The sequence below is a fragment of the Sorghum bicolor genome, chromosome 4 (genome assembly GCF_000003195.3).
Source record: "Sorghum bicolor cultivar BTx623 chromosome 4, Sorghum_bicolor_NCBIv3, whole genome shotgun sequence".
NCBI lineage: Eukaryota > Viridiplantae > Streptophyta > Magnoliopsida > Poales > Poaceae > Sorghum > Sorghum bicolor.
In genome coordinates this window covers 64307902-64333616 of record NC_012873.2, presented here as the reverse complement: position 1 = coordinate 64333616, position 25715 = coordinate 64307902, and the positions used below count along the sequence as shown (strand labels likewise).

At 42.4% G+C, this 25715-nt stretch overlaps 3 protein-coding genes across 3 annotated transcripts; all 3 read left to right on the top strand.

Annotated features, from left to right (window-relative positions):
• Nucleotides 449–2380, top strand: LOC8078895 ((+)-neomenthol dehydrogenase). Its single transcript, XM_002454532.2, has 5 exons — nt 449–574; nt 889–1132; nt 1254–1319; nt 1454–1648; nt 1776–2380. Exons 1-5 carry the CDS (start codon nt 537–539, stop codon nt 2160–2162), a joined length of 930 nt encoding a protein of 309 aa, XP_002454577.1. The 5' UTR covers nt 449–536; the 3' UTR covers nt 2163–2380.
• On the top strand, nt 8784–10585 carry LOC8078894 (salutaridine reductase). Its single transcript, XM_002454531.2, has 5 exons — nt 8784–8880; nt 9058–9301; nt 9418–9483; nt 9621–9815; nt 9893–10585. Exons 1-5 carry the CDS (start codon nt 8846–8848, stop codon nt 10277–10279), a joined length of 927 nt encoding a protein of 308 aa, XP_002454576.1. The 5' UTR covers nt 8784–8845; the 3' UTR covers nt 10280–10585.
• Nucleotides 14713–16682, top strand: LOC8078893 (salutaridine reductase). The gene is made up of 5 exons (XM_002454530.2): nt 14713–14848; nt 15076–15310; nt 15530–15595; nt 15733–15930; nt 16071–16682. Exons 1-5 carry the CDS (start codon nt 14817–14819, stop codon nt 16449–16451), a joined length of 912 nt encoding a protein of 303 aa, XP_002454575.1. The 5' UTR covers nt 14713–14816; the 3' UTR covers nt 16452–16682.

The window sequence follows — 25715 nt, the reverse complement described above, 5'->3', positions numbered from 1 at the left end:
AGGTCTCAAGGAGAGAGGATACCCAATTTTGGGTTATGCCTCTTCTGATACCCAAAATAATCTGTTGGAGGCTATAGGTATTGTGTTGGAGACCCATTTTGGGTTTGGGTTCCCAAATGGATCTCCTGTTGGAGACAGCCTCACTCGCTGTTGTGTTGTTAGTTTGTTGCTACGCATGTAAAGTGAAGAAAGGTTGCGGGTTAAAATTAATAATGGAAGACTAGTCTGTCTAGAGTACAAAACTAGATTCTGAGGGTTTCAAAAAAAAACTAGATTCTCAGTTGTAACCAATCCGCCTTGACTTCAGCGTGGAAGTTGCGTCACTTGGTACGTAACATTTTATCGGCATGACGAGAGGAGTGACATCATATACTGTGGGGGCGTACATACATGAACGCTAGTACTAATGTAGTCCTCTATTTATAGCGAAGCTCCTGGTGTTGATGCCATATATCAGATCACAGCTCTGGTGTCTCCACAACCTCTCTTAACAAAGTGACTTCTACCAGATCAGCTCCCCGTCAGAAACTCAAGACATGATGGAAGGACACGTACGCGGGCAAGATGAAAAAGAGTGAGCATCTCGCAATGCAATCTCCGTGTTCTTGTTACGCCTGTGTCTGCTAGTGCTCCTTTCTAGCTTCAGCGTCGGCTTTAGCTCCTTCGAAGAAGTTCTATCAAATGGTTTAGTAGAAGTTGTTTGAAGCCATTTTTCGATGAAAAAGGAGAGCCAAAGCTATTTTATAGGAGTCGGACTTTGCTCCTCTCGAGGGACCACCTTCTAAATATACATCCTTAGTTTTAGTACATATGATAAATAAACTTAATAGACACTTTTTGTGTGTATCCTAAAACTTTGAGGACACTTTTGTTTTCTTTTTGTTCCAGGGTGGCCGTGGTTACCGGAGGGAACAGAGGGATTGGGTTAGAAATATGCAGGCAGCTTGCTTCCAAAGGAGTCACGGTAGTATTGACAGCCAGGGACGAGATGAGGGGTGCAGAAGCGGTCAAAAATCTTGCAGCGCAGGGGCTATCCAACGTCCTGTTTCATCAACTGGAGGTTGGAGATCTCTCAAGCGCTGCACGTCTCGCTGATTTTATCCGAGACAAATTTGGCAAACTGGATATATTGGTACTGCCTTCATTTCTTAATAATATCCCTTAATTTCCAAACATCACTACACTAGATGTGAAGGACGTTGGTTCGGAATTGATCATGAATCATTGGTAGCTGCTGCTTTGATTATTTGCAGGTCAACAATGCAGCAATTGCCGGGTCCAAAACAGAGATCAGCGATCCAGAATCTTTCAAGTTAGAGGTTAGTCTGTAACTTTATAAGCAATTTCATTTGACTTTCAGTTATGCATGTCGACTTACAGAATTATATATTTATTATCTTCTTGATACCTGCTACAAGAAAAGAAACTCACAATTTCCCGTGCATGAAAATAGCTTGCAGGCATGAATACCCAGGAAAAGCTCGAAAGGATCAGGAGGCACACCACAGACCCTTACGACAAAGCAGAGGAGTGCTTAAGAACAAACTACCATGGCACCAAAATTGTCACAGAAGCGCATCTTCCTCTCCTGCACCTCTCGTCGCATGGAAGAATTGTAAACATATCATCTCGTTTCGGACTACTCAGGGTAATAATTAAATTAACTGCCTTCAAGAAATGATGCAAAGCCATGCTAGAACTACATTCAACAGTTAGATATAGGTACCACACTTTGCAGTTACAAAACACTAATCGGTTTAATTACACGGCTTCAGTTTTTCAGTGGCGATAAACTTAAGAAGGAGCTAGACAACATTGATGACCTATCCGAAGAGAGATTAGATGAGCTGTCAGAATTGTTTCTCAATCACTTCAAGAATGGCCAGCTAGAACCCTATGGGTGGCCGACTGAAGGAGGGTATCTTGCATATAAAGTGTCCAAGGCTCTTGTCAATGCTTATTCGAGAATCGTTGCAAAGAAGCACCCAACACTTCGTGTGAATTGTGCGCATCCTGGCTTTGTCAGTACAGACATGAGCTTCCACACCGGAGATCTCACAGTCGAGGAAGGCGCAAGGGGAGCTTTGATTCTAGCTCTCGTACCCAAGGGAGGCACGACCGGAGTGTTCTTGAACCGCACAGAGGTCGCATCCTTCGTGTAACTCTCTATAAATTTTGTTGTAAGGTGTGACCCTCATGTTTCTTTAAATAAAAATGTCTGCATATAGAAGCTGTCACCAAGGAATCAGCTAGCTACACATACATAACAAATACATAGTCTTCGAAAAACTCCAGTAGGATGCAGAACAGAAAAGCAAGAGTATTTGTCATATGATGCTAATGGAGAGCCAACTAACGAAGCAAATATATTTTTTGGAACTGTCTACCCAACAACTGAGTGTTTAGGAACGTTTCCAATGCATTTACATTGGCTGCCCATCCCCCGCGGCTGCCAGGAAATCGCGTGTTGAGTGCGCGCAAAACAACCGAGTACCGGTTAGGATTTCTCTATTTCTTTTGTTTTCTAGATAATTCATCATCAAAGAGTCGAACTCCACTAACACAACTGCGAGATTGATATCAGAGCCAGATTCATAGAAGAAGATCGTAGGAGGTACGATAGATATGTTCCACACTGTGCAAGGCTCGCACGGGTGTGTCCGGAGACGACTTGGAGGCTGGTTTAAGAGGGGCAATGACTACGAGCACTCATCCCCATAAAACAGCAGCTACACCGGCATCCGGACGATCCTGCGGTCTTGACGCCACCCAAACCAGCCACCAAATCGTCTCCAAACACATCAATGTGAGCCTTGCGCGGAGTGGAACATAACATATCCATCGTACCTCCCACAATCTTCTTCTATGAACCTAGCTCCGATACCACTTGTTAGAGTGCACGGTTAGTTTAGACCTCAGCAGATCTACTAACCGATGAACATGGAAGCATAATCAACATAGAAAAAATATTGTGCCTCGGTGTCGTTCTCGTTTACGTATTTTTTTCTAAGGCCTTGTTTAGTTCCCCAAAAATTTTGCAAAATTTTTCAGATTCCCTGTCACATCGAATCTTTAGACGTATGCATGGAGTATTAAATATAGATGAAAATAAAAACTAATTGCACAGTTTGGTCGAAATTGACGAGACGAATCTTTTGAGCCTAGTTAGTCCATAATTGGACAATATTTGTCAAATACAAACAAAAGTGTTACTATTCCTATTTTGCAAAATTTTTTGGAACTAAACAAGGCCTAAGTCGAGAGCAAGATACCTTGATCTGGGGAGTAGCGACTGTAGATGGCGAGATGGAGAAGAGCACTATGCTGCCCTTGAGGCCTGCGTCGATGGCAAAAAGCTTCACCGCTGACCCCAAGCACCGATGCCACCACCAGAGCTCGCCATCCCCGGTGGCCGGGGGGTGGGGGTGGCATGGCATGCAGTGTGGTGGCAGAGGAGACGAGGTGGGCCAGGTGACAAAGGATAAAGTCAACAGCAGTGGGTCTGTATACGTACTACTGAGGATGTGATATTATCGGAGTATCTTTTACTTTTGAATAATAACTAAAAAATCACTTAAAATTTATATGGTCCTGTATATTTTGTTATTGATTCCACGTATTTTGCTAGTTCTAGATACTTTATAGTACTTCCTATTTTTTCAATGTTTGATCCAAAATTTTATATTAGTTTTTATTATTTTAGCAACCTCAAGACAAAAATTAAAACTATAGTTCTATAGATCTCATCAAAAGCTACAACTTTTGTGTACAAAGTATCTTTATCCGTCACCATACATGAGAGATATGTTTTTTCTAAGATAACATATTGTAGGACATAATTAATATGCTGCTAAACTTTATGTCATTATTTTTTACCATTCTAACGACGTCAAATGAAGAAAATATGATTTTTTTAAAAAAAAATAAGCTTGTGGCAAACATGTGGATCCTATAGTTAGGTCCAGGTAAGCGCTGAGTTAGCATGTAACATCAGCTAATAGGTCGGGTAAGCGCCTGTTGGACCTGAACGAGACCCAAACTAACTTTAGGGATCCAAAAGTGCCATTTTAAAACAACAACCTATATGACACATGCAGCCAACTTTAGGGACTTGTAGTGCATTTCACTCTTTCGCGAAAATTATCCACCTAACACTGTTTATGTTATCTTTGTACCGGTTCAATCTTTCCCTTCTTTTCCTCATTATATGAACAGTTTGGTCGTCGTCTTCGTCAGCAGCGAGCAGGCAAGTGGTGGACGCAGGGAGAGCACAACGCAGAGGATGCCGAAGGGTGTAGGGTGAGCGCGGAGGGCGTCGGAGGACAGGACAAGCGGGCGCACCGCTCTGTCGTGCGGGCTGACCCGGCTTGATCTCCATGACTATGAGTGTTGTTCCGCTCCTGAGGCGTCGTTGTGGTGGCATCCAGACCATCGGTGTCTGCTGCTGGGCCTTCTATAGCTCTATGCTCGGTAGAGGAGTGAAGATGGCGGAGAAGCCCATGAAGGAAGCCATGGGAGCAAGGATGACGCTCGTGGATGGCGCGCGGCCTCACGGGCATGTGCAGGATGTGCCGCGGCCGCACAAGCGTGGGCGCGAGCTCCGCCGTGGCCTCGCCCTTTCCTTCTCGGCCGACGGTGAGCCCCAAAGCAAGAGAAAAGCTACTGTGAGAGAAAGAAGGTCATGAGGCTGACAAGTGGGGTCTGCTCGTCAGTGAGAGAGACTAACAAGATGGTAGATGATGATGTGTTCATGAAGACGTGAAGACCGTACAAGCTAAGAATGAATTCGATTCCTTGATGGCACCATGGTCACCAATGACTTCAGCTGCAAGTGGAGTGTTGTGTCTCTCTTCGTGTTCTGTGGATCGGTCCTGCGTGGTGGAGGGCATGCGGAGGAGAAAAAGGCCATACAAATTATGGGATTCGTCAGACACACAGTAAGGGCGATACAAGACGATGGTGGTGTGATTGAGGATCTGGGCCTAAACTATGGAGCCGTTGAAGGGTCGAGATGGCGGACTAGAGGGGGGTGAATAGTCCTTTCTAAAACTTTAACACGCCGGCTAACCGAAACAAATGCAAAATTAAAATTATCGGTCTAGCCAAGACTACATCCCTCTATCTAAGTTCTCTAGCACCTTGAAAAGATCATAAACAAGCAAACAAGGTGCTACCTTAGCAAGAGCTCACCTAATCAATTCTAGGAGCAAGGTCACACAAACCTATGCAACTATTACTTTGCAAACCGGGGAGCTCCTACACAAACTAGTGAGGCAAAGCGCACAAAGCCTAAGCTCACTAGCAAGCTCAATAACAAGGCAACCAATGCCAAATTAGAGAGCACAAATTACTTAGCTACACAAACTAAGCAATGTGACTAACAAGGTTACACAAACCAAATTAGTCACGAAAGGGAACTACTTCTAGCTACACAAGCAAGAAGGTAATAACTAGCAAGCTACACAAGCTAACTAATTACAAGAGCAACTACACAAGCACAAGTATATGAATGTAAGAACAAGCTTATCTTAGGGACTTGCAAACCAACGAGAAGAACAATGTTGACATGATGATTTTCTCCCGAGGTTCACTTGGTTGCGACCAAGCTACGTCCCCGTTGTGTCGACCAACACTTGGTGGTTCGGCGGCTAAGAGGTGTTACATGAACCTCGTCCCCACTAGGACACCATAAGAACCTACCCACAAGTGAGGTAGCTCAATGACACGCACGATCCAATAGAGTTGCTCTTCGCGATCCCAGCGGGGTGAGCACCGTACCCCTCACAATCTCTTCTCCGGAGCACCGCACAATCTCCTTGCGTGCTTCGACGGAGTCACAAGCCACCAAGCCGTCTAGGAGGTGGTAACCTCCAAGAGTAACAAGCACCACCGGCTTGCAACACGAACACCTAGTGCCACTCGATGCAATCTCTCAATGCAACGCACTAGAATCACTCACTCGCTATTGATTCGCACTCTTACAAGCACAAAGTGAGTTAGAGGCTTTCCGAGCACTCCCCAAGCATGGACACTAAGTCCCAAGGGTGCTCAGCACCAGCCAAGGCTGGCCACCACTAGCCCCAAGGGCTAAACTAGCCGTTGCCCCTTCACTGGGCAAAACACGAGGGCACCGGACGCTCACAGGGAGCCACCGGACGCTCAACCCCCAGCGTCCGGTGCTCAGGCGTCAGCCACGTGTCACTAGCCGTTTGAACTCGACCGTTGCCGCCAACGGCTACTGCGCACGCGCGCCTGCACAGCACCACCGGACGCTCTACTGCGTCACACCGGACGCGTCCGGTGCACACCGGACTCGTGCGCAGAGAGCAACGCAAACTTGCACGGTCACCGGACGCGAGCCACCGGACGCACCCTTAGCGTCCGGTGCTCACCGGACTCATGCGCAGAGAGGGTCGCCAAACCACCCGCACACCGGACGCTAAGCACCGGACTCACTCCGGTGCGTCCGGTGCACACCTGCGCCACTGACCCACACCGGACGCTCTGGACGAGCGTCCGGTGCTACCAACACCAGCGTCCGGTGAGAGAAACACTCCCGCGACTTCTCCAAAATTCCCACCGGCGCAATAGAAAATATACACTTAATTTTCTCAAAAGCGCCGAATCCCGCCTCGCAAGCTCGACGGGAGGGAGAGAGGAACCCACACCCCTCTCAACCCTAGGAACTCCACCTCCTTTGCAAATGTGCCAACACCACCAAGTGTACACCACCATGTGCATGTGTGTTAGCATTTTCATAAATATTTTCCCAAAGGAGTTAGCCTCTCAACTTGCCACGTCACTCGATCCTAACACGCATGCAAAGTTAGATCGCTCAAGTGGCACTAGATGACCGATATGCAAACAAGTTTGCCCCTCTTGATAGTACGGACATCTATCCTAAATCCGGTCATAAACTTCTCTACACACCTATGACCGGTGAAATGGAAATGCCCTAGGTTATACCTTTGCCTTGCGCTTTCAATTCCATCTCCTCCATTGTTGATGCAACACATGCACCAACCAATCACAAAATGATATGATCCACTTCATATCATCACGTGACCGTATTGGTTCATCGATCTTGACCTCACTTGCTCTTCACCGTTGCCTCGGTCCATCGGCGCCAAGTCTTGCTCAAGCTTCACCGTCACACGCGGTCCCTCGCTACAAAGCCTCCGACTTGTCCTTCACTCTTGCAACCGGTCCATCAAGCCAAGCCTCATCTCGATCTTCTCCACCTTGGTCACATGACTCCAAGTCATGTCTCATATGCAATGAGCTCCTCCATCATCACATAATCACCTGTGGACTAATCTCCTATGTATCTCACATAAACACTATTAGTCCACCTAAGTTGTCACTCAATTATCAAAACCAACCAAAGACCTTTCAGCCGTGTCAGTTGGTTTCGATGTCTAGCCAAGTTCAACTATAATAATATTAATAGATTAGTCAAAGTTGTTTCATATATAAGAACTTGTGATACATTTATCTACCTAGTGTTTGTTGTCTAAGTTTATATTACATACATTTATCTACTAGGGTTTGTTGTCTAAGTATGTATTACTTGTGTTTCTTTTTTTGAAACAAAAAGGTCCGCTATATTCTGGTGTAGCGGATGTAGAGGTGTTGGGATCCCTGAAGATGCGCTTACAGTATTGAGTGACCTTACACCGCCGGTCCTTAAGAGCAGGTACAATAATTAATTTATAGCCAAGCAAGTATTGACATGGAGGAGAGAAGGGAGGAGAGATAGGGGAACATGACTCTCATACAAGCACAAGCTAGACACAAATGCATATGTGAGGAGGATTAGGAAAGAGAATATGGAGTATGAGTAAAACTAACAATAAAATGGTTTCTTATAGACAAACAAGAGACTACTATTATATTATATAGTTTGACTCTTGTAATCAAACATTTGGCTTATTATTGGGCCTTGTTTAGTTCTAAAAAATTTTTGTAAAAAAATTCAGATTCCACGTCGCAATGAATCTTGCAACGCATGCATAGAGCATTAAATATAGATAAAAATAATAATTAATTGTACAGTTTATCTGTAATTTACGAGATAAACCTTTTGATCCTAGGTAGTCTATGATTGAACAATATTTATTAAATACAAACAAAAATACTATAGTATTTATTTTGCAAAATTTTTTGGGACTAATGCAGGTCACTGGTAGAAGCAACGCCAGGACCGGAGGCCGCCGGCGCACAGAGGTGGACACCAGGACCGGACAGTCACCGGCGGTTGCGGGGGAGGGAGAAGCTCAGCACACTTGATCCTAATTAAACTCTCAACTGATTGAATTTTGTGCGGCCAAAAGGTTTTGACCGTGCACAAACTCACCGTAAAGAGCTCATCGATGGCGTGGAAGAAATTGTCTGCTTTTGAATTTGCTGCACCAATATCTTGTCGCTGTCAGAAACTTATTAGTAGAGGCCGATTTTCACGTTGTCACATTTTTGGATATCAAAGGTTTGCTGCTCCGGTGTCGTGCCGGCCGTATGATTTTCGTCACCGCACGGCGTTTTGGACTTATAGGAGTGTAGCATTTCATTAGTATACTTTCGAGTCATCGCCCGTGTTTGGAAAACCGGCGCACGTGTTTTGTAAACCGGGACGGGTGATGCACCTAGGTAAAATTATCGGCATGACGGGAGGGGACGCCACCTAGACATGAGCCCACAGGCAAGAACACTACTACTCTAGGTCTTACACTATATATATATTTAGCTAAGTCCTGGTGCTGGTGGCGCATCAATACATTCACAACTTGGTCTAGCATTGCTTTAGAAGAAACACATCGACTCGCACAATATAAGCTCTTCATCATACATGGAAGGAAACGTATGCGGGCAATATGAACAAGAGTGAGCATTTCGGCATCTCTGTTTTCTTCTTAAATATATGCTCTCATTTAGAAAATAGTTGTATAAGCAATTTATATTCCAATTCAAAAGTATGTATGATAAAATTATTAATAGATCTTTTGTCTTTTGATGTGAATCCTAAAGAATTGAGCATATATATCTTTTTTTTTCTTTTAGGGTTGCCGTTGTTACAGGAGGGAATAGAGGAATTGGATTAGAAATATGCAGGCAACTTGCTTCCAAAGGAGTCACTGTGGTATTGACAGCGAGAGACGAGAAAAGGGGTGCAGAAGCGGTCAAAAATCTTGTAGCGCAGGGGCTATCCAACATCCTGTTTCATCAACTGGTGGTTGGAGATCTCTCAAGCACTGCACGTCTCGCTGATTTTATCCGGGAGAAATTTGGCAAACTGGATATATTGGTAATGCCTTAGTTTCTTAACAATTTCCCTTTCCAACGTCACTACACTACATGTGAAGGATGTTGACTCGGATTTGATCATGAATTATTGGTAGTTGCTGCTTTGATTATTTTCAGGTCAACAATGCAGCAGTTGTTGGGTCCATAACAGAAATCAGTGATCCAGATGCTTTTAAGTTAGAGGTTAGTTTGTAATTACATAAGCAATTCAACTTTACTTTCAGTTATTTATACATGTTTCTTAGAGAACGTTTGTATATTTATCTTCTTGATACCTCCTACAATGAAAGAGACTACCAATTTTCCCTGCATGGAAATAGCTTGCAAGCATGAATGCTCAGGAAAGGCTAGAAAGGATCAGGAGGTACACCACAGACCCTTACGACCAAGCAGAGGAGGTCTTGAGAACAAACTACCACGGCACCAAAATTGTCACTGAAGCACTTCTTCCTCTCCTAGAGTTCTCATCCCATGGAAGAGTTGTAAATGTAACATCTATTGTTGGGCTACTCAGGGTAATGCCTTGAACTCGATTTAATAGTTGGACCACATTGCTTTTAAAAGAACTACTAATCCTTCTATATGGCTTCAGTTTTTCAGTGGTGAGGAACTTAAAAAGGAGCTCAACAACATCGATAACCTATCTGAAGAGAGATTAGATGAGCTGTCAGAATTGTTCCTCAAGGACTTCAAGAATGGCCAACTGGAACCCCATGGGTGGCCAGTTGAAGGAGGGTACCCTGCATATAAAGTGTCCAAGGCTCTCGGCAATGCCTATTCGAGAATCATTGCAAAGAAGCACCCAACACTATGCATAAATTGTGTGCATCCGGGCTATGTCGACACAGACATGAACTTCCACACTGGAGTTCTCACGGTTGAGGAGGGCGCGAGAGGAGCGCTGATTCTGGCTCTCCTACCCAAGGGAGGCATGACCGGAGCATACTTGGACTGCACAGAGGTTGCTTCCTTCGTGTAACTCTTATATTGGTGATCGGCCAAAGGATGTGCCTCTCATGTTTCTTTCAAATGCACGGTTTTCCATAGAACAAAGTTATTGCAATATATACTACTAGTCTATCAACCTATTCTTGTACCAATAGAGATAATTGAACGAAATGAATGTGTAAGACAACTTTGTAACAGAATCACCATACAAGTGTTCGACATTTACAATGAAGACATAGTTTTATACATCATTGCACTCTTATGCTGCAAAATGTAATTGAAAACTTTTTCTTATAAGGTTGGAGAAATATGACTTGATCTCCAATTAATGTGATATTTATTTAGGAAATTGCTTTTAATACAACTAGAAGCATACCACGCGCGTTGTTGCGGGAATTGTGGATTAATGGATTGTGTTGTATGATTATGTGAACAAAAAAATGTTTATATGTCTTGTTGACGTGGACATTACAGTTACATGTGCTAGTGGATTTTAATTCTATGCGATAATGTATTGCCTAGTTGGACAGCTTGCATGTCGAGATAAATAGATAGTGGGATTTTTCTTACTGGATTTTAATTGTATGTATATTGCGTAGTTGGATAGCTTACATATTGAGATAAATTGTCAATGGGGTTTTGCTTTATAAAAGAGTAAGATTACTTTGGCAAAAAAATTGTTCGAGCTTTCTATTTAGTCATGTGATGTTTGGGTCCATTTTCACTCAAAAAGCTAGACCCGCATAGGGAATTAGGTAGCTGAAGCCTTAAACGGAGTCCATACTGGAGCGTGTGGCACAAACCAAACTAGATTGAAACTACACTACCAGCTTCGACATACAGGTTACTATTAACCTATGATGTTTGATGAATTCATGAGATTTATAAAACTATGCCATACATGGTAATTTTATTCATCAAGTGAATTAACCTTTACACCCGACCAATATGTCATGGCCTTTCGAAAAATAGGGAATGAATGTAGTAGGGCCAATAAATACTCTGCCCTCTAAGAGCAACTCCAGCGGTAGCCCCAAATCAAGGCCGCCTCCATTCTTAACTTGGGTGCTTCACCCTGTTTTTATTGGCCCTTTTTATTTTGTAATTGCTCTAGCAAAAACCCTCTAAATCAAAGCCTCCAAATTTTTTTAAAAAGACACTTACTATTGGGACCCACTTGTGAGCTGTGCTCTCTTACACAAGGACACCTGAGCTGTGCTCTCTTACAGAAGAACACGAGCAAGGCATCAAGCCACAGGCAGAGTTATATTTTCTTTAGGCCTTATTCGGTTACTCAGTATTTCTTCATGAGTCATCAATTCAGACTATCGAAACTTATATAAATTATATGCAAGCAAACTCGGTAGAAATTGTTGGAATATAAGTGAATTGTCCACCTTTCTCTATTAGCTTAAGCTTTTGGGTTGAACTGGTCGGTGCATGCAACTCAATATGATATCAAAGTCAGAGGTCTCGAGTTCAAATCCTGGTTAGCGCATTAAAATAAAATATAATTGCTGCTCGCTTCTATTCCACGTCTAAGGCCTGAGGGAGCCTCCACGTGAGGGGGAGTGTTGGAATATAAGTGAATTGTCCATCTCTTTCTATTAGCTTAAGCTTTTGGATTAAACTGGTCGGTGCATGCAATTCAATAGAAATGATTCCATAGCACCGTTGCCCCTTGAAACGAACGGGAACAAAAACCGTCCCGATTTTATCTTGTCACTAACTTTTTTAAAAAAGAGAATATATTAAAATATCTTAACACTTCTATATTAATTAATGCATATAGCTGTTAATAAGAAAAACACAAACACAAATATTTGTGCAGTCTCAAAACCAAAGTTTTGAGTTAAAAATAAAGAAGGTAAAGTTTTCTAAAGCAACATCTAGAACGCAAACCTATTGGTGAATAACCGTTTCTTGCAAATACTTCCATCATAGTTCTTTCAATTTTCTTGTAGTCCGTTTTTATCAAATGGCAATCCTCAGTCCAGTAAATCCCCCTAAAGATAGTCTGCAAATAGGATAGTGTTGTGACCTTGTCAAAAACAATATCATTCCGGATAAACCATATAACCCAATAAAAAGCACTCCACCCACAAAAATCTTAGATTTTAATTTCCTGTTGATCCTGTTCAACTAGTCTGAGAACATATTGTGTACACTAGTTGGAGCTGTTAGATTAAAGGAAATATGAATCACTCACACACAAATTTAGCAAAATGACAATCAAAGAGTAGATGTTATATGGACTCCTCAGAGAAACAAAAACACTTCATATCTCCTTGCCATTGTTGTCTCACTAAATTTTATTTTGTTAAGATTACTTCTTTATACAAATACCACAAGAAAACCTTAATTTTTAGGGTAGTTTCAGTTTCCAAATCAATGTATTACAAGGTACAGCTTCAGATTCTAAGGCTCTGTATATGGATTTAAGTGTAAGCAATCCATTCTGATGTAGCCTCCACACAAAGCAATTTATCTAGTTTGTCAATTGTACATCTGCAACCATAGCAACCACCTCGTTCTATGCTTGTAAATTAACACCTACCAGGAATCTCCTCAAAGCCACATTTAACAGTGTCCTAGACAACACCATTCTTACATATGCACCTTTTTTTCTAACAATATTATACAATGCTGGAAAAAGCGATTTTGAAGGCCATGTTCTTATCCATGCATCCTCCCATAATCGTACTTGAGAACCATTACCTAGCTCAAACTTGTCTAACGAGAGAAACTCACCTTTGACCTTCATGAGACCGGCCCAAAATTAAGAGTCTTGAGGCATGTGTTGAGTGTTAGGGTCTTATTCTTTAGATATTTATTCCTAAGTAATTGTTGCCAAATCTCATCTCCATTTAGCAACTTAAAAAGTCATTTACTTAGGAGACATTTATTTTGAACATCTAAATTTAAGAATCACAACCCCCCTTTTGATCTTTAGGTGTATAAACTATCTCCTATTTAGTCAATCTATATTTCTTCTTATATTCGTCGCTTTGCCAAAAAAAGAGACCTAACATAGACTTCTTCAAAACCCCTTAGGTACATAAAAAAGGAAAGCATGAACATAAGAAGACTGCTTAAAATAGAGTTAAGAATAACAAGCCTCCCTCCTACTAATAACATTTTAATTCTCCAACAATTTAACTTCTTTTGAAAATGTTCTTCAACATGCTTCCAATCCTTATTCATGAGCTTTCTGTGATGCAAAAAATACCCAGATACCTAAACGGGAACGAGCCTAAATCACACCTGAAAATTTGTACATAATCTACTTGATTCGCTTTGGTTGCTCCGTAGCAAAACAATTTACCTTTATGAAAATTAATCTTGAGTCCCGATAGTTGCTCAAAAGCATAAAGCAAAAACTTTATGTTTTTTGCACTCTCCAGATTATTATTCATAAAGATGACAATATCATCAATATATTGGATGACTAAGAGTTCCTTATCTACCAAATGTTTCCTTATCTACCAAATGTGAAACGACCTCTCGGATATGTTCTGTAGGCAATATGTCAACCACTGTATTAAACAAAATGTAAGTAATAGGTCCTCTTGCCGCAATCATTTCTTAGTTCGAAGACTTTTACTGCAACACTTTCCCTAGACATGACCAATTGAAATCTATTCACACAAAATTGATGAGAGTTCTTTCATTCTGAAAACTTATTAAATTAAAAGATCACTTTATTTTATCATACATTTTTTTCAAAGTCTAATTTTAAAATCACACCATCTTGTCTTTTTCTCTCCGGTCTTCGACTCTTCATCATCCATCCCCGGTTCCCCATCTCTACCTCTCACACAAGCACATTGCCCCATCCGCCGCCTCCCATGTTCCAACACGCAGTGCGCGCGGGGCAGTCGGCCACTCAGCTCGAGTGCTTGACTGCTGCCTGCTGTGCCTGCGCCCATGCCGGAGCTGCCGAGCGCAGAGCCAAGGCTGTCGCTGAAGACCCCGGCGACTAAGGTGAGAAGCCCGACGGCACGACCTCGCCGTGCATGGAAGTCGATTCGATTTTTTTTTCTGTTTGTTTTGCGTTCTGTTTCAGGGGGATTCCATTGATTTATCGTATGCTTGGATAGCTGGATTTGACTGTTAGCTCGATTAGGATCGGATTTAGGGATACACAGACTATTACCATTCGATTTATGCTTGTTTATGGTTCAATTTCATTACTGGAGGTCTATTATTGTACGACCTTCAGGTTTGGGGGATTGTTTTCATATGTCGTCGTTGGCTCGCCAGCTCGAGGTGACAAACGAGCCGAGCCCAGCCGAGTCAGGCTTCTACTAGCTCGTTAGTTTAGCTGGGCTCGCCCTTGGTGTGAGTCGTCAGTCGTGTGACGAATGCGTGTCGTCCCCTCCCTGTAGTGACGAGAGGGGTGACCTCACCAAGAAAAGTATCACCAAGCACGAAAACCTCCGGCGCCCGGCTGTATAAATGTGGAGTGGATCTCAGTGCCCAACTCAGTGTCTCCTCTCTCCTCTCTCCTCTCTACACACGCGACCTTTTACACCATCTTGCGCAAGAATTAGCTTTCAGTTGCATATATGGAAGGAAGCACAGGCAACCAATCTGAGGAGTGAGCATCAAATCTCTTTGGCAGCAGTGCTGCAGTAGTACTAATATAAGCAATGCCTAATTCATAAGAACAAACTAGAGTTTTATGATACCTTCCAATCAGAGTTATCTCTGTCATGATATTCTCTTCTCGATTTCCCTCAAAAAAAAAATTCTCTTCTCGAGTATCATATGTAATTTTTGACAGGAAATTTGTGATATTAATGCCATTTTCTTCTTTGTTACCAGGGTCGCTGTGGTTACAGGAGGGAACAGAGGAATTGGGCTCGAAATATGCAAGCAACTGGCTTCCAATGGAGTCACTGTAGTATTGACAGCAAGGGATGAGAAGAGGGGCGCCGAAGCAGTCAGCACACTTGGGCTATCCAACGTCGTATTTCATCAGCTGGAGGTCAGCGACCCGATGAGCGCTGCACGCTTAGCTGATTTTATCAAGGAGAAGTTTGGCAAGCTGGATATATTGGTATGGACGTATGATTTCCACTCTTCAATACTGCAATATATCTGTAGTTCATACTTGTACTAGTGTGATGAAGATGTTAGTAGTTTTTTTATTTTTTTTTAAAAAAGATGTGAGTGGTTTTTCAGTAGTTTAGAATTCGTGTCCTGACTTCAACATTCTTTTTTTTTCGAGGACATCCTTTATTTACTGGTGGTTGTCGATTGTTTTATACTTTTGCAGGTTAACAATGCAGGAATTACTGGAACGAGGTGGAGCGTCGATGACCCAGAAATTTTTCGTCAAAAGGTTAGTTTTATGGTGACCAGTAACTACTCAGCATACAAGGGTGTTTCACTTAAAGAGAGTACTAGCATTTTATTATTAGTAAAAAAAAAAGGTCTAGCAGTATAACAGATACAAATATATTTTGCTGTGCAAAACAGCTCGCAGGCATGGACGATCCCGTGGAGAGGATCGAAACAATGAATAAGCACATCACAGAAGCTTACGATGAAGCAGAGAAATGCTTGAGGACCAACTACCATGGGATCAAAGCTGTCACAAAAGCATTGCTTCCTCTTCTGCAGTCCTCATCCCATGGAAGGATTGTTAACATATCATCCTACTATGGACTACTCAGGGTAAATGGCCAGCGTATAGCTATCTTACATGTCATCCTTCAAAATAGACTCATCAAGTGCAATAATATTTGTATATGCAAACAAAAAATAGTTCAGAACACTTCAATTGTGCAAACCAATGACAATTCCATCCTTCTCAGTTTTTCAGTGGAGATGAACTGAAGGAGGAACTCAACAATATCGACAGCTTGTCTGAACAGAGGCTGGACGAGTTGTCAGAATTGTTCCTCAAGGACTTCAAGGATGGCCAACTGGAGCCTCGAGGGTGGCCCAAGGAATTCACTGCATACAAAGTGTCCAAGGCTCTCATGAATGCCTATTCCCGGATCCTTGCGAAGGAGCACCCATCACTATGCATCAACTGCGTGCATCCAGGCTATGTCCAGACGGACATGAACTTCCATGCTGGGGATCTCCCAGTCGAGCAGGGTGCACGGGGAGCTCTCATGATGGCGATGGCACCCAAGGGAGGCGTCACTGGCGCGTACTTGGATAAAACCGAGGTGGCGTCATTCGTGTAATACGCTCGCACCGTTGTTACAGGGCACGGAAGTCGGAAGATATCAATTTTCACGACGTTTCTTGTGGAGTATATTGATTATAATTTGGTTTATGCCAAGAGGTTCTTCAAGTCAGAATTTGCAGTGTTCCTAGTATGTGCAAAAAAAAAGTTACTTCTGTTGTTCAATGGTTAAACAATCTTGTTTAACCTCTTTGTTCTGGTTAATCCTTTTTTTTTATTATTTCTTGAATCCGCCGACCTTTTTAGCCTTGTGTAAAGTTTGGTTACTTCCCGTTTTATTAATAGACATATCCCCATTTGTTGCACCTTAAAAAAATCTGAACTGAACCCTCAGTAATCGGACATGTGCATGAGCTCAGTAATCAGATGTGAACGTATGATCTCTGTCGTATCGGACACGGTCATGTGGATCCGATCTTCGTATCAAAACTGTGTAGGATACGGATGTGTGAGCTACGAGTAGAGTATGATTCGTATATATCGGATGCAAACACATGAGTAAGTAAGGATCAAAATTTGAGATCGCAGGGAGTCCTTTTAGATGTAGAGAAGAGAAGAAATAGAGAATAAACGAAAAATAAATATATATAGGTTAGCCTAAACAAATGAGGGGAAGTATATTTGTCTTGCCAATGTCAAAACTCAAATATAGATTAGTCTCCAGACCTTGCATTTGTTGATTTCTACAAGATCAAAGGAACGGACGAGGTATTGCTTAATGTTGTTGCTCGCATGTAACTTTGTATTTTGAATAATTAGACATGTTTGGTAGATGGTAGCTTTAAGACTTGTTTAGTTTCCAAAATTTTTTTACAAAATTTCTCAGATTCCCCATCACATCGAATCTTATGGCACATACATAGAGCACTAAATATAGATAAAATAAATAACTTATAACACAATTTACCTGTAATTTGCGAGACGGATCTTTTGAGCCTAGTTAGTCCATGATCGGACAATATTTGTCAAATCTCTACTATAATAGAATACTCAAATTATACTTAGTCCACCTAGTAAAACGTCCCCCGCTTAGAGCCTCTAACCATTGTGTACCCAGAAAAGTACATAGAGAAATCCATCTTCATTAAAATCAAAGGCTAATGGTACATCTAATCCAAATCCAATAGTCACGATTCGATGTGGGAAGCCAGGCTTCTAACACATCCACCCCGCACGTGCCCTAGGCCTCATCACACCACACCGCGCGGCTTCGATCGCTCCCCACACGAGCAGAGTTCGAAAGCTGTGAACGCAGAATAAAAAAAAAAAGAAACGACACTCGATCTGGTCTTGTCTCGCAAAGCCCAGGCGGTGCCGCCCTCCCGCTGCCCGACGGCCGCTTGTGCCTGGCCGCAACCACAATGGCCGAGCAGCGTCTTGGTGACACTGCCCATCCCTTCCATCGCTAGCCAGAGCAGCTGGCCGGCCAAGAGGTCGGCATGGCTTGGATCTGCCAACCCCTGCAGCCGGTGTTGCGTCACTCAATCTGTGTGACGATTGTAAAAAAACCGTGTGACGAGGAGATTGACGCGGAGGACGAGGAGGAGACCTGCTTCTATGCGGCTGCCGTGGAGTACCGCGCACTCGTGGGCGACCCTAGGACACCCGCGCCTGCGACATGGCACCCGGATGCAACAGAGAGGAAGCAGCGGAAGCATCTGTGCACAACGACACATCCCTTCTTCAAAGTCATCTGCATCTTCTAGGCTGAAATCCCTCTTCTTCCTCTTATGTCTTGATCTTTTACCCATCAGTTCCAACATCCACCAACACTGATCCATGAATCCATCCATTGTTTCGTTGGTTGGATCAGGTATGGGGCACAGTGCCGATGGCTGGTGGTGGTCCTTGGATCGGTGGTGGCGGCTCTGATAATCACCGTGCTGCCGGCAACAGAATAATGATAGCCGATGGTGGCAGCGAGGGGTTGCAGATGCGCAGTGCTGATGATGGCTATAAAATCTCAATCGGCGGCGGCGGCGGCGGCTACTCCGGATACGTGGTGCTCCTTTGTATAGCTCGAGTGGTTAGTTATTTCCCCTCCTTTCGGATCCTTTCAAATTCCCATCTCTTGTTCTCGTGAGTTCATATACATTTGTTTCCTTGATTAGTTGATTACATGGATCAGATGCTTCTCCTGTCTCTATGTTCTCCAATCTGTGTGTTTGCCTTGCCTCAGTACATTTGTATTTCCTATCTTTGTATTCGATTCATATTTTCTGAGATGAACATAACTCAAATTAACGTCACAATATGACTTGAGATGAAAGCATCAGTACCTAAATATTTCTTAAGGGTTGTGGTATTACTGAATATAAAAGGGAAAAAGTCGCTCCCAATACCTTAAAAAATTTCTTAGACATGGTAAGTCACAAAAAGGGTTCAGATCAATGAAGATATTTTTTTAAGAAACAAAAAGTTTAGTTGTGCAAGCAAGTCCAGCCGAGCAGCAAGTATTATGAGTTTTAGCCATAGAAAACAATTGCGACAGCTGTGGTGTTTGACATTGATTTTTCTTAGATGTAATGCCTGCCATAATATATTTGTTAGTTGTCTTTACCTCTTTTACCTCTGTATACAAGAATTGACTGGCCGTAAAACTTAGTTTTGTTATGTGGCCATGGGGTTTGATTTTCAACTCAAGTGAATAAGTTGTTTCTATATGACTATATCTTGATATAACCCAGATATCACATTCGATTGTTTAAATTTGCATCTTATTGGCCTGAAGATGCAGATTGGAATAACCATCATTATATATTCTGGTTGTTGTGCAAAATGAGTTGATCTTGTATTGATTATTTTTACTAACGTTGACTACAGAATGGGAGTCATGTTCTTTTGTTCCGCATTGCTAACATTGAATTTGTATTGGATAACACATACTGCGTAAAATGTTTATATTATTACCTGAACTCCTCTTGACAATTAATTTGGTTGCATGACTACAGACAAAATTTGATATTTTGTGTTTCTTGCAGACACGAGGAAACCACTTGGAAGGTTTGCTCTACTATTGTCGTAATGAGGTCTTAGTTTCAGTTTTTTCAAGCACCTGTGATCTTTCTTTGTTTATAGAGTCTACATTAATGAATATCATCAGCATACATAAAGTTGCTAATAGTCGGTATCAACTCTTTTAGTACTATGGTCATCAAACAAGTTCGGTCTGTTCATAAATATTATATTTTTCAGAGTGAAAGTGATCTATGTTTTAAATAACAAATTTCAGCGTGAAAGTGATCTATGTTTTAAACAACAAATTTCTACTTGATCTTCATATTCCGTGCTATGGTCTTATTTTCTCAAATAAGTTGTTTCTAAGAGTTTCTTTGCCAATCAGACTACCACAAGCAGGAGTATCAGTTCAAAGCTTAGCTACACAGTAGCAAGCTCTCACAACATTTTTTTTCTTTGGTATATAAAAAAAATCAGCGAACTCGCAACATTTTTTCCCATTGTTTATTCTCAGCTGTACTAATATCCATTCATCTGTGTTTTACAGAGTATCACCGAATCACCTAGGAGGACAGGGACAATGGCTATTTAGCCCAAGGAACTGATCCATTCAAATAGGTTGCCTATATGATCATAATGCAGAATTAGCCAACTGTATTGAATAGCCTCATAATTTGTGTAGGTAGGTAATGCTAACTTGTGCTACCTGTCAAAAACCTTTGTTTCATGAATAGAAATCATTCGATATGGAGAGTTAGAAAGTTTCAGGTACAACAAATATTTTTTCCTATGCCAAGACATGTTTTTTTCGTCTTTGAAGAGATTTAAGTCAATTTTACTAGACATATGCTTATTTCATGCCTGCCATAATATATTTGTTAGTTGTCTTTACCTCTTTTCCCTTATTCCTGTGTTCCCTATGCATTACCATAGCATATATTCTTGATACTTATTTCCACTTTGAAGCGTGGCAAATTGAATAGCTATAAATGTTACCGTGGCGTTAGCACGGGCACTATACTAGTACAAACAAAAGTGCTACTATTCCTATTTTGCAAAAAATTTTGAAACTAAACAAGGCCTAGGTAGATGGGCGGGTTGACTTCGTTGGCGTGTCTCAGTATTTTTATCTTATATATATATATATATATATATATATATATATATATATATATATATATATATATATATATATATATATATATATATATATATATATATATATATATATATATATATATATATATATATATATATATATATATATATATATATATATATATATATATATATATATATATATATATATATATATATATATATATATATATATATATATATATATATATATATATATATATATATATATATATATATATATATATATATATATATATATATATATATATATATATATATATTGATTTTGATTCCTCCGAAGCCTTTTTGTTTTGAGATTTGAGAAACTGATTGACTTTGTTCTGCTTGTGAATGAGGCCCTGTTTGGTACAACTGTTGTGAGCTGTTTTTTTTTTGCCAAATACTTGTTTCCAAAACAGTTTTATGGGTGAAGTTGTTTTTGTTCTCCTCTCACAAAAATATGAGTGGAATAAAGCTGAAAAAAGTAACTTATTGTAGCTCTCTTCCTCATTTCTTTCTTCCATCTATACAAGAAGTAGTTGGTGAAACTATTTTACCAAACATTTTTTTTCAAAGTAGCTTAGCTTCATTTAGGAACTTGCTGAAGCCATTTTCTAAAAAAAAACAGTTTCACTAGTGAAGTTGAGTTGTGGCAAACAGAGCCTAATTCACGTGTGGGGACTTTTTAGGAGTACAAGTAAAAGAAGCGGTTTTATTTATATAGCCATCCCTATAAATACATATAAGAGACTCATTTCAAATTAGTCTCTAAAAATACATCTTTAAAAATTGATGTTGTATTTATATTGGTCTTTATCTTCTCACCGCACATCCAGACATCCAGCTCTATCTCTTCAATGCGAGGACGAGTGAACGACTCCTCTAGAATCTTTTTAGGTGTAGATTTCCAGTAGGGGCTTTGCCCCTCTTGATTTTATGAAAACTATATAAATTGTTCTTGCCTATGTTGCGATGTTATATGATATATGTTATTATATTTATATAGTATACATATGATATTATATGATGTATTTTCTGATATTGACATAATATACAAATGATATTCTGTGATGTATTTTATGATGTTGATGTAGTATACATGTAATGTTCTATGATGTTTTTTTATTCACGTGATATAATGCAATGTTCTATGACGTAATATGCGATGTTCGCATAATATACATTTGATGTTCTCGTAATATAAACATGATGTTTTATTTTGTATTTAGTGATGTTCACGTAATATATATACGATGTTCTATAATATATAATTTGTTCTTGCCTATGTTGCGATGTTATATGATGTATGTTATTATGTCCACATAGTATACATATAATATTCTATAGTATATTTTTAGAATGTTTGAGAAGTATCCATGTGATATTTTTAAATTTTTCTCTATTACATTTTTTCTCATGCTTTGCTATAGATTTATTTTTTATTTATGTTATGTATTTATGTATTTATTTATTTATTTTATGTATATTATATTACTAATATCATGCACCTAAAACTAGAATATTGTTTTCTAAATCGAGAATATTATGGAACATTATTCTCTCAACATAGAACACCGTCTTTGGCCAATAAAGAAAATAATCTATCTTTATAGGATAAATGTTCGTTAATAAAAAATTATCTAAATATATCTATATGCCTCCTACCCACCCTAGTCCGCCTGCTAACGCCGCTTAGAGATGTCCAACGGGCCGGGCCGGGCCGGCCCAACGTCGTGCCATGCCGCAGATCGTCGAGCCTCTACGAGCCGTCGTGCCTAGCGGGTTGTGCCTCTACAGACTTTGTGCCTGGCCTTCGGCCCAAGGCATGGCCCGCGGCCCAGTTTTTGTGACGTGCCGGCCCGTCAAGCACGTCGTGTCGTGCCAGCCCGCGGCCCATCAAACCGACAGCAACTCATTTTCATCAATATTTTTCACCAAAAGATAAAATATTTCATCATTTTCACCAATATAACAATTACTAATACATATATACAAATCATAACTACACCAACATTTCATGTTCACCGGACCGCTACCATGTCGACTGTTGGAACAGGTCGTGCCTGTGCCGTGCTGCGTGCCTAGATGGCGGTCCAAGCACGACCTGGTCTCTCGGGCCAGGCCAGCTCAGGCCCGATGGCCACCGTGCCGTGCTCGGGCTAGGCCAAATCACCGGGCCATGGGCCAGACCATCGGGCCATGGGCCACTTGGCCATGTATAACGCCGCTGTTGTCAGCCCCGTAAGGCCATGACCCATGAAAAAAAGTTCCCGTGTTGCGGCTGGCGCGAGAAACTGGCCGAATCGTAGGAGCCCCCGAAAAGAACTCCCAGGGTCGCGTCGTCTTCACCTCCCTCATGCGGGTCCCGTCGATCTTGTAGCCAATGACGGGGATGGCTCCACGTTGTGATCAACTGATCATGTTCGTCACTGCCGCTATGCCTGAGCGTCTTCTCCCGATCGTGGCTTTCCATTTCGTCTTGGTGAGCGGTAAGGTCAACAGGCTCCCCTGATCGTACGGATGTTAGATAGCACAGTGCACACCCGCCTGGTATTGTTGGCAGCGGGGGCTCCCGAACAGGGCTGTCATGTCACGGTTCACATTAAGACGTGGTCGTTGTTTCTCGACGTCGGACACATGGTCCTAGGCCCATGCACACGCCCGTAGTGGTTGGGACAGTATGGGCGTGTTTGGAACCTTGGCCAACGCTAGCCAGGCCGGCCCAGGTCGCAATAGTGCTTGTTTGGTAATCTTGCATGTGGTCCTACCTTGGCCCAATGAAGCCAGCCGTACGCTCCAGGCCCGTGTAGCCTTGAACGACCGAGACGCTCGTTCATTCGAGGCCAGGCCTGAGCCAGCCGAGCGGAGCTCGCGGACGTGGGCTTGGATGGCCCCAGGTGGCCACCGTATATAAGGCACCCGTCACCGCCCAGCTAGGGTTCCTAGCTACTGTTCACTCTCCCCCACCGCGCTGCCGCTCCTAAGCGCTCTCTCCCGTTCCCCTTCCTCCCGGTGTTGGCTGCAATGAGGTAAGGCAAGCTGTTGAAGCCTTTGAGAATTACCAGAAGTACAAAAAACGGGCAAATAGCGTTGGTGCAGGAGTTGCAGAAGTGGTCAAAGCAAAGGAGGAGGTGAAGAATGGCCCTATCATCGGCAACAGGCTTGGAACAACCATCTCCAAGAAAGACGACATCATTGCAGCTTTGGTTGTAATTGTTTTTGTACAACTGATTGTCATCTTCAAGTACTGATGACTAATGTAATTTGAACCTTATTTAGTTTAATCCAAAAACTTGCATGTACTGTACAATGGTATGTAATCTGAGACCTTTATTTAATCATCATCCAAAAACTGGCATCAGGTAGCAAACACAAGCAAAACAGTGGACAAATAGCACACAAACCATACATCAACCATAGCAGTAAGATCCACAGAAGTCTTAATTTACATAAAAAGTGCACCAAAGATTTGGGCACAACCAAAATTGCCAAACTTTGGCATTCTTCTGAGCACCAGTTCATCAGAACTAACTTGCATGCTACTACCATCAGTCCAAACCAGGAGCTAAGTTCTTCTACCATCAGGACATCAGCAGGATGTCCCAACAAGATGCACCACCACTTGTCGACATCCTTGTACCTCGAACTGCATTAGAGCTTCACCACAAGCACCGCCACCAGGAAGATGACGAGTCCGATGAGGCTGTACACCAGGAACTCCAGCTCTTGTCAGCGGTTGCGAATGCCACCCTGCGCTCATAGCGGGAGCACAACTGCTCAGCCAACCTCTTGGTGCGCTCAGTTTCTTCTTTCAGCTTATCCTTCTCCTTGACCTGCTTCTCAACATTCTTGTATGCTTCAATGAGAGCATCGTGGGCAGCAACTTGAACATCTCTAGTTGCCTTCACTTCACGCCATAGCTTCTTGAATGTGGCCTGCACACGGACCGGCCATGGATCATCAAGCCACTCCACGTACCCACACTGCTGCGAAGTCTACATAATTGAGTACAATGTCAATAAGAAATGCAGAAAGACAATTGACCAAATAGAACAAATTAACATAAGTTTTAGTTCAATCAAACCTCCAGTCCACATCCCAGGAAGCGCCTTCCAGTGTTCTTGCCTCCGCAGCACTGCTTCATCACTGTATAACACCCATGCTCGCACTTGCCAACACTTAGGGTACCAAGCCCACCCCAATCTTGGACAGGCAGACCGATTGGAGGCGCACCAAAGCTCGATGCCTAAATCAATTTGGGGAAACAACAAAGTTGGCACTATTAATCTACAAAACGCCCAAAACTAACCATGAATAGTAAGAAATGTACAGGCAATCACGACTTGGACCTTCTAATCGTTCGATTTGACAAAAAAATCGGGGGAAATCGAAACCCTAGAACTACGCTGGGGATTAGGGTTCGCTACTTACATCCGAACCGGAGTGAGAGTCCTCTGTGAAGGCCGAGATGTCGCCGGAGGTCAGAGGAGGAATCGTCGAGGACGCGCTCCTTGAAGGCGACGCCGGCAACGACGGAGCTCCCGAAGGCTCCGAGCAGCACTCGCATCCAGGACCGCCGGTGCACGGCTCCAGCTTCACCTGTGGCTGCAGCGTGACCTCCATCACGCGCTGAGAAGCGGACTCGTCGCTCATGGCGGCAGCAACGAGGAGACGAGGGCGAGCGAGAGTGGGAGTGAGGAAGAAGACGGCGTGCGTTTCGGTGAAGAGGAGACGAGGGAGAGGGTGACCGATTCGGTGTGAGTGGTGAGCGGTGCGGGGGGCTGCCGGGTCTTTTGTACGGCCGCGGGGGTAACCAACACCGCTGGGCCGGCCTGGTTATTGTACCCAGTGTGGCCATGAAACCAAACAACTGCGACTTGGCTACAAATGGGCTGGCAGCGAGTCTGGACACAAAACCAAACACAAACTTAGTCGGGCCTGACTCATTTAGCACATAAACCAAATAAGTGGCCATGGCTACATTTGCACAGGCCAATATTGGCCAGGCCAGATTGGGCTAGCCAGGCCAACTTGGGCCAGAATCCAAACACACCCTATGAGTGTGTTTGGTTTCATAACCAACTTCTAGCCTAGCTAGAAAACAAGTCAGGCTAGTCTAAACCTATTTCCAACGAGCCAAGATAAACTTGTTTGGTTGCCTACA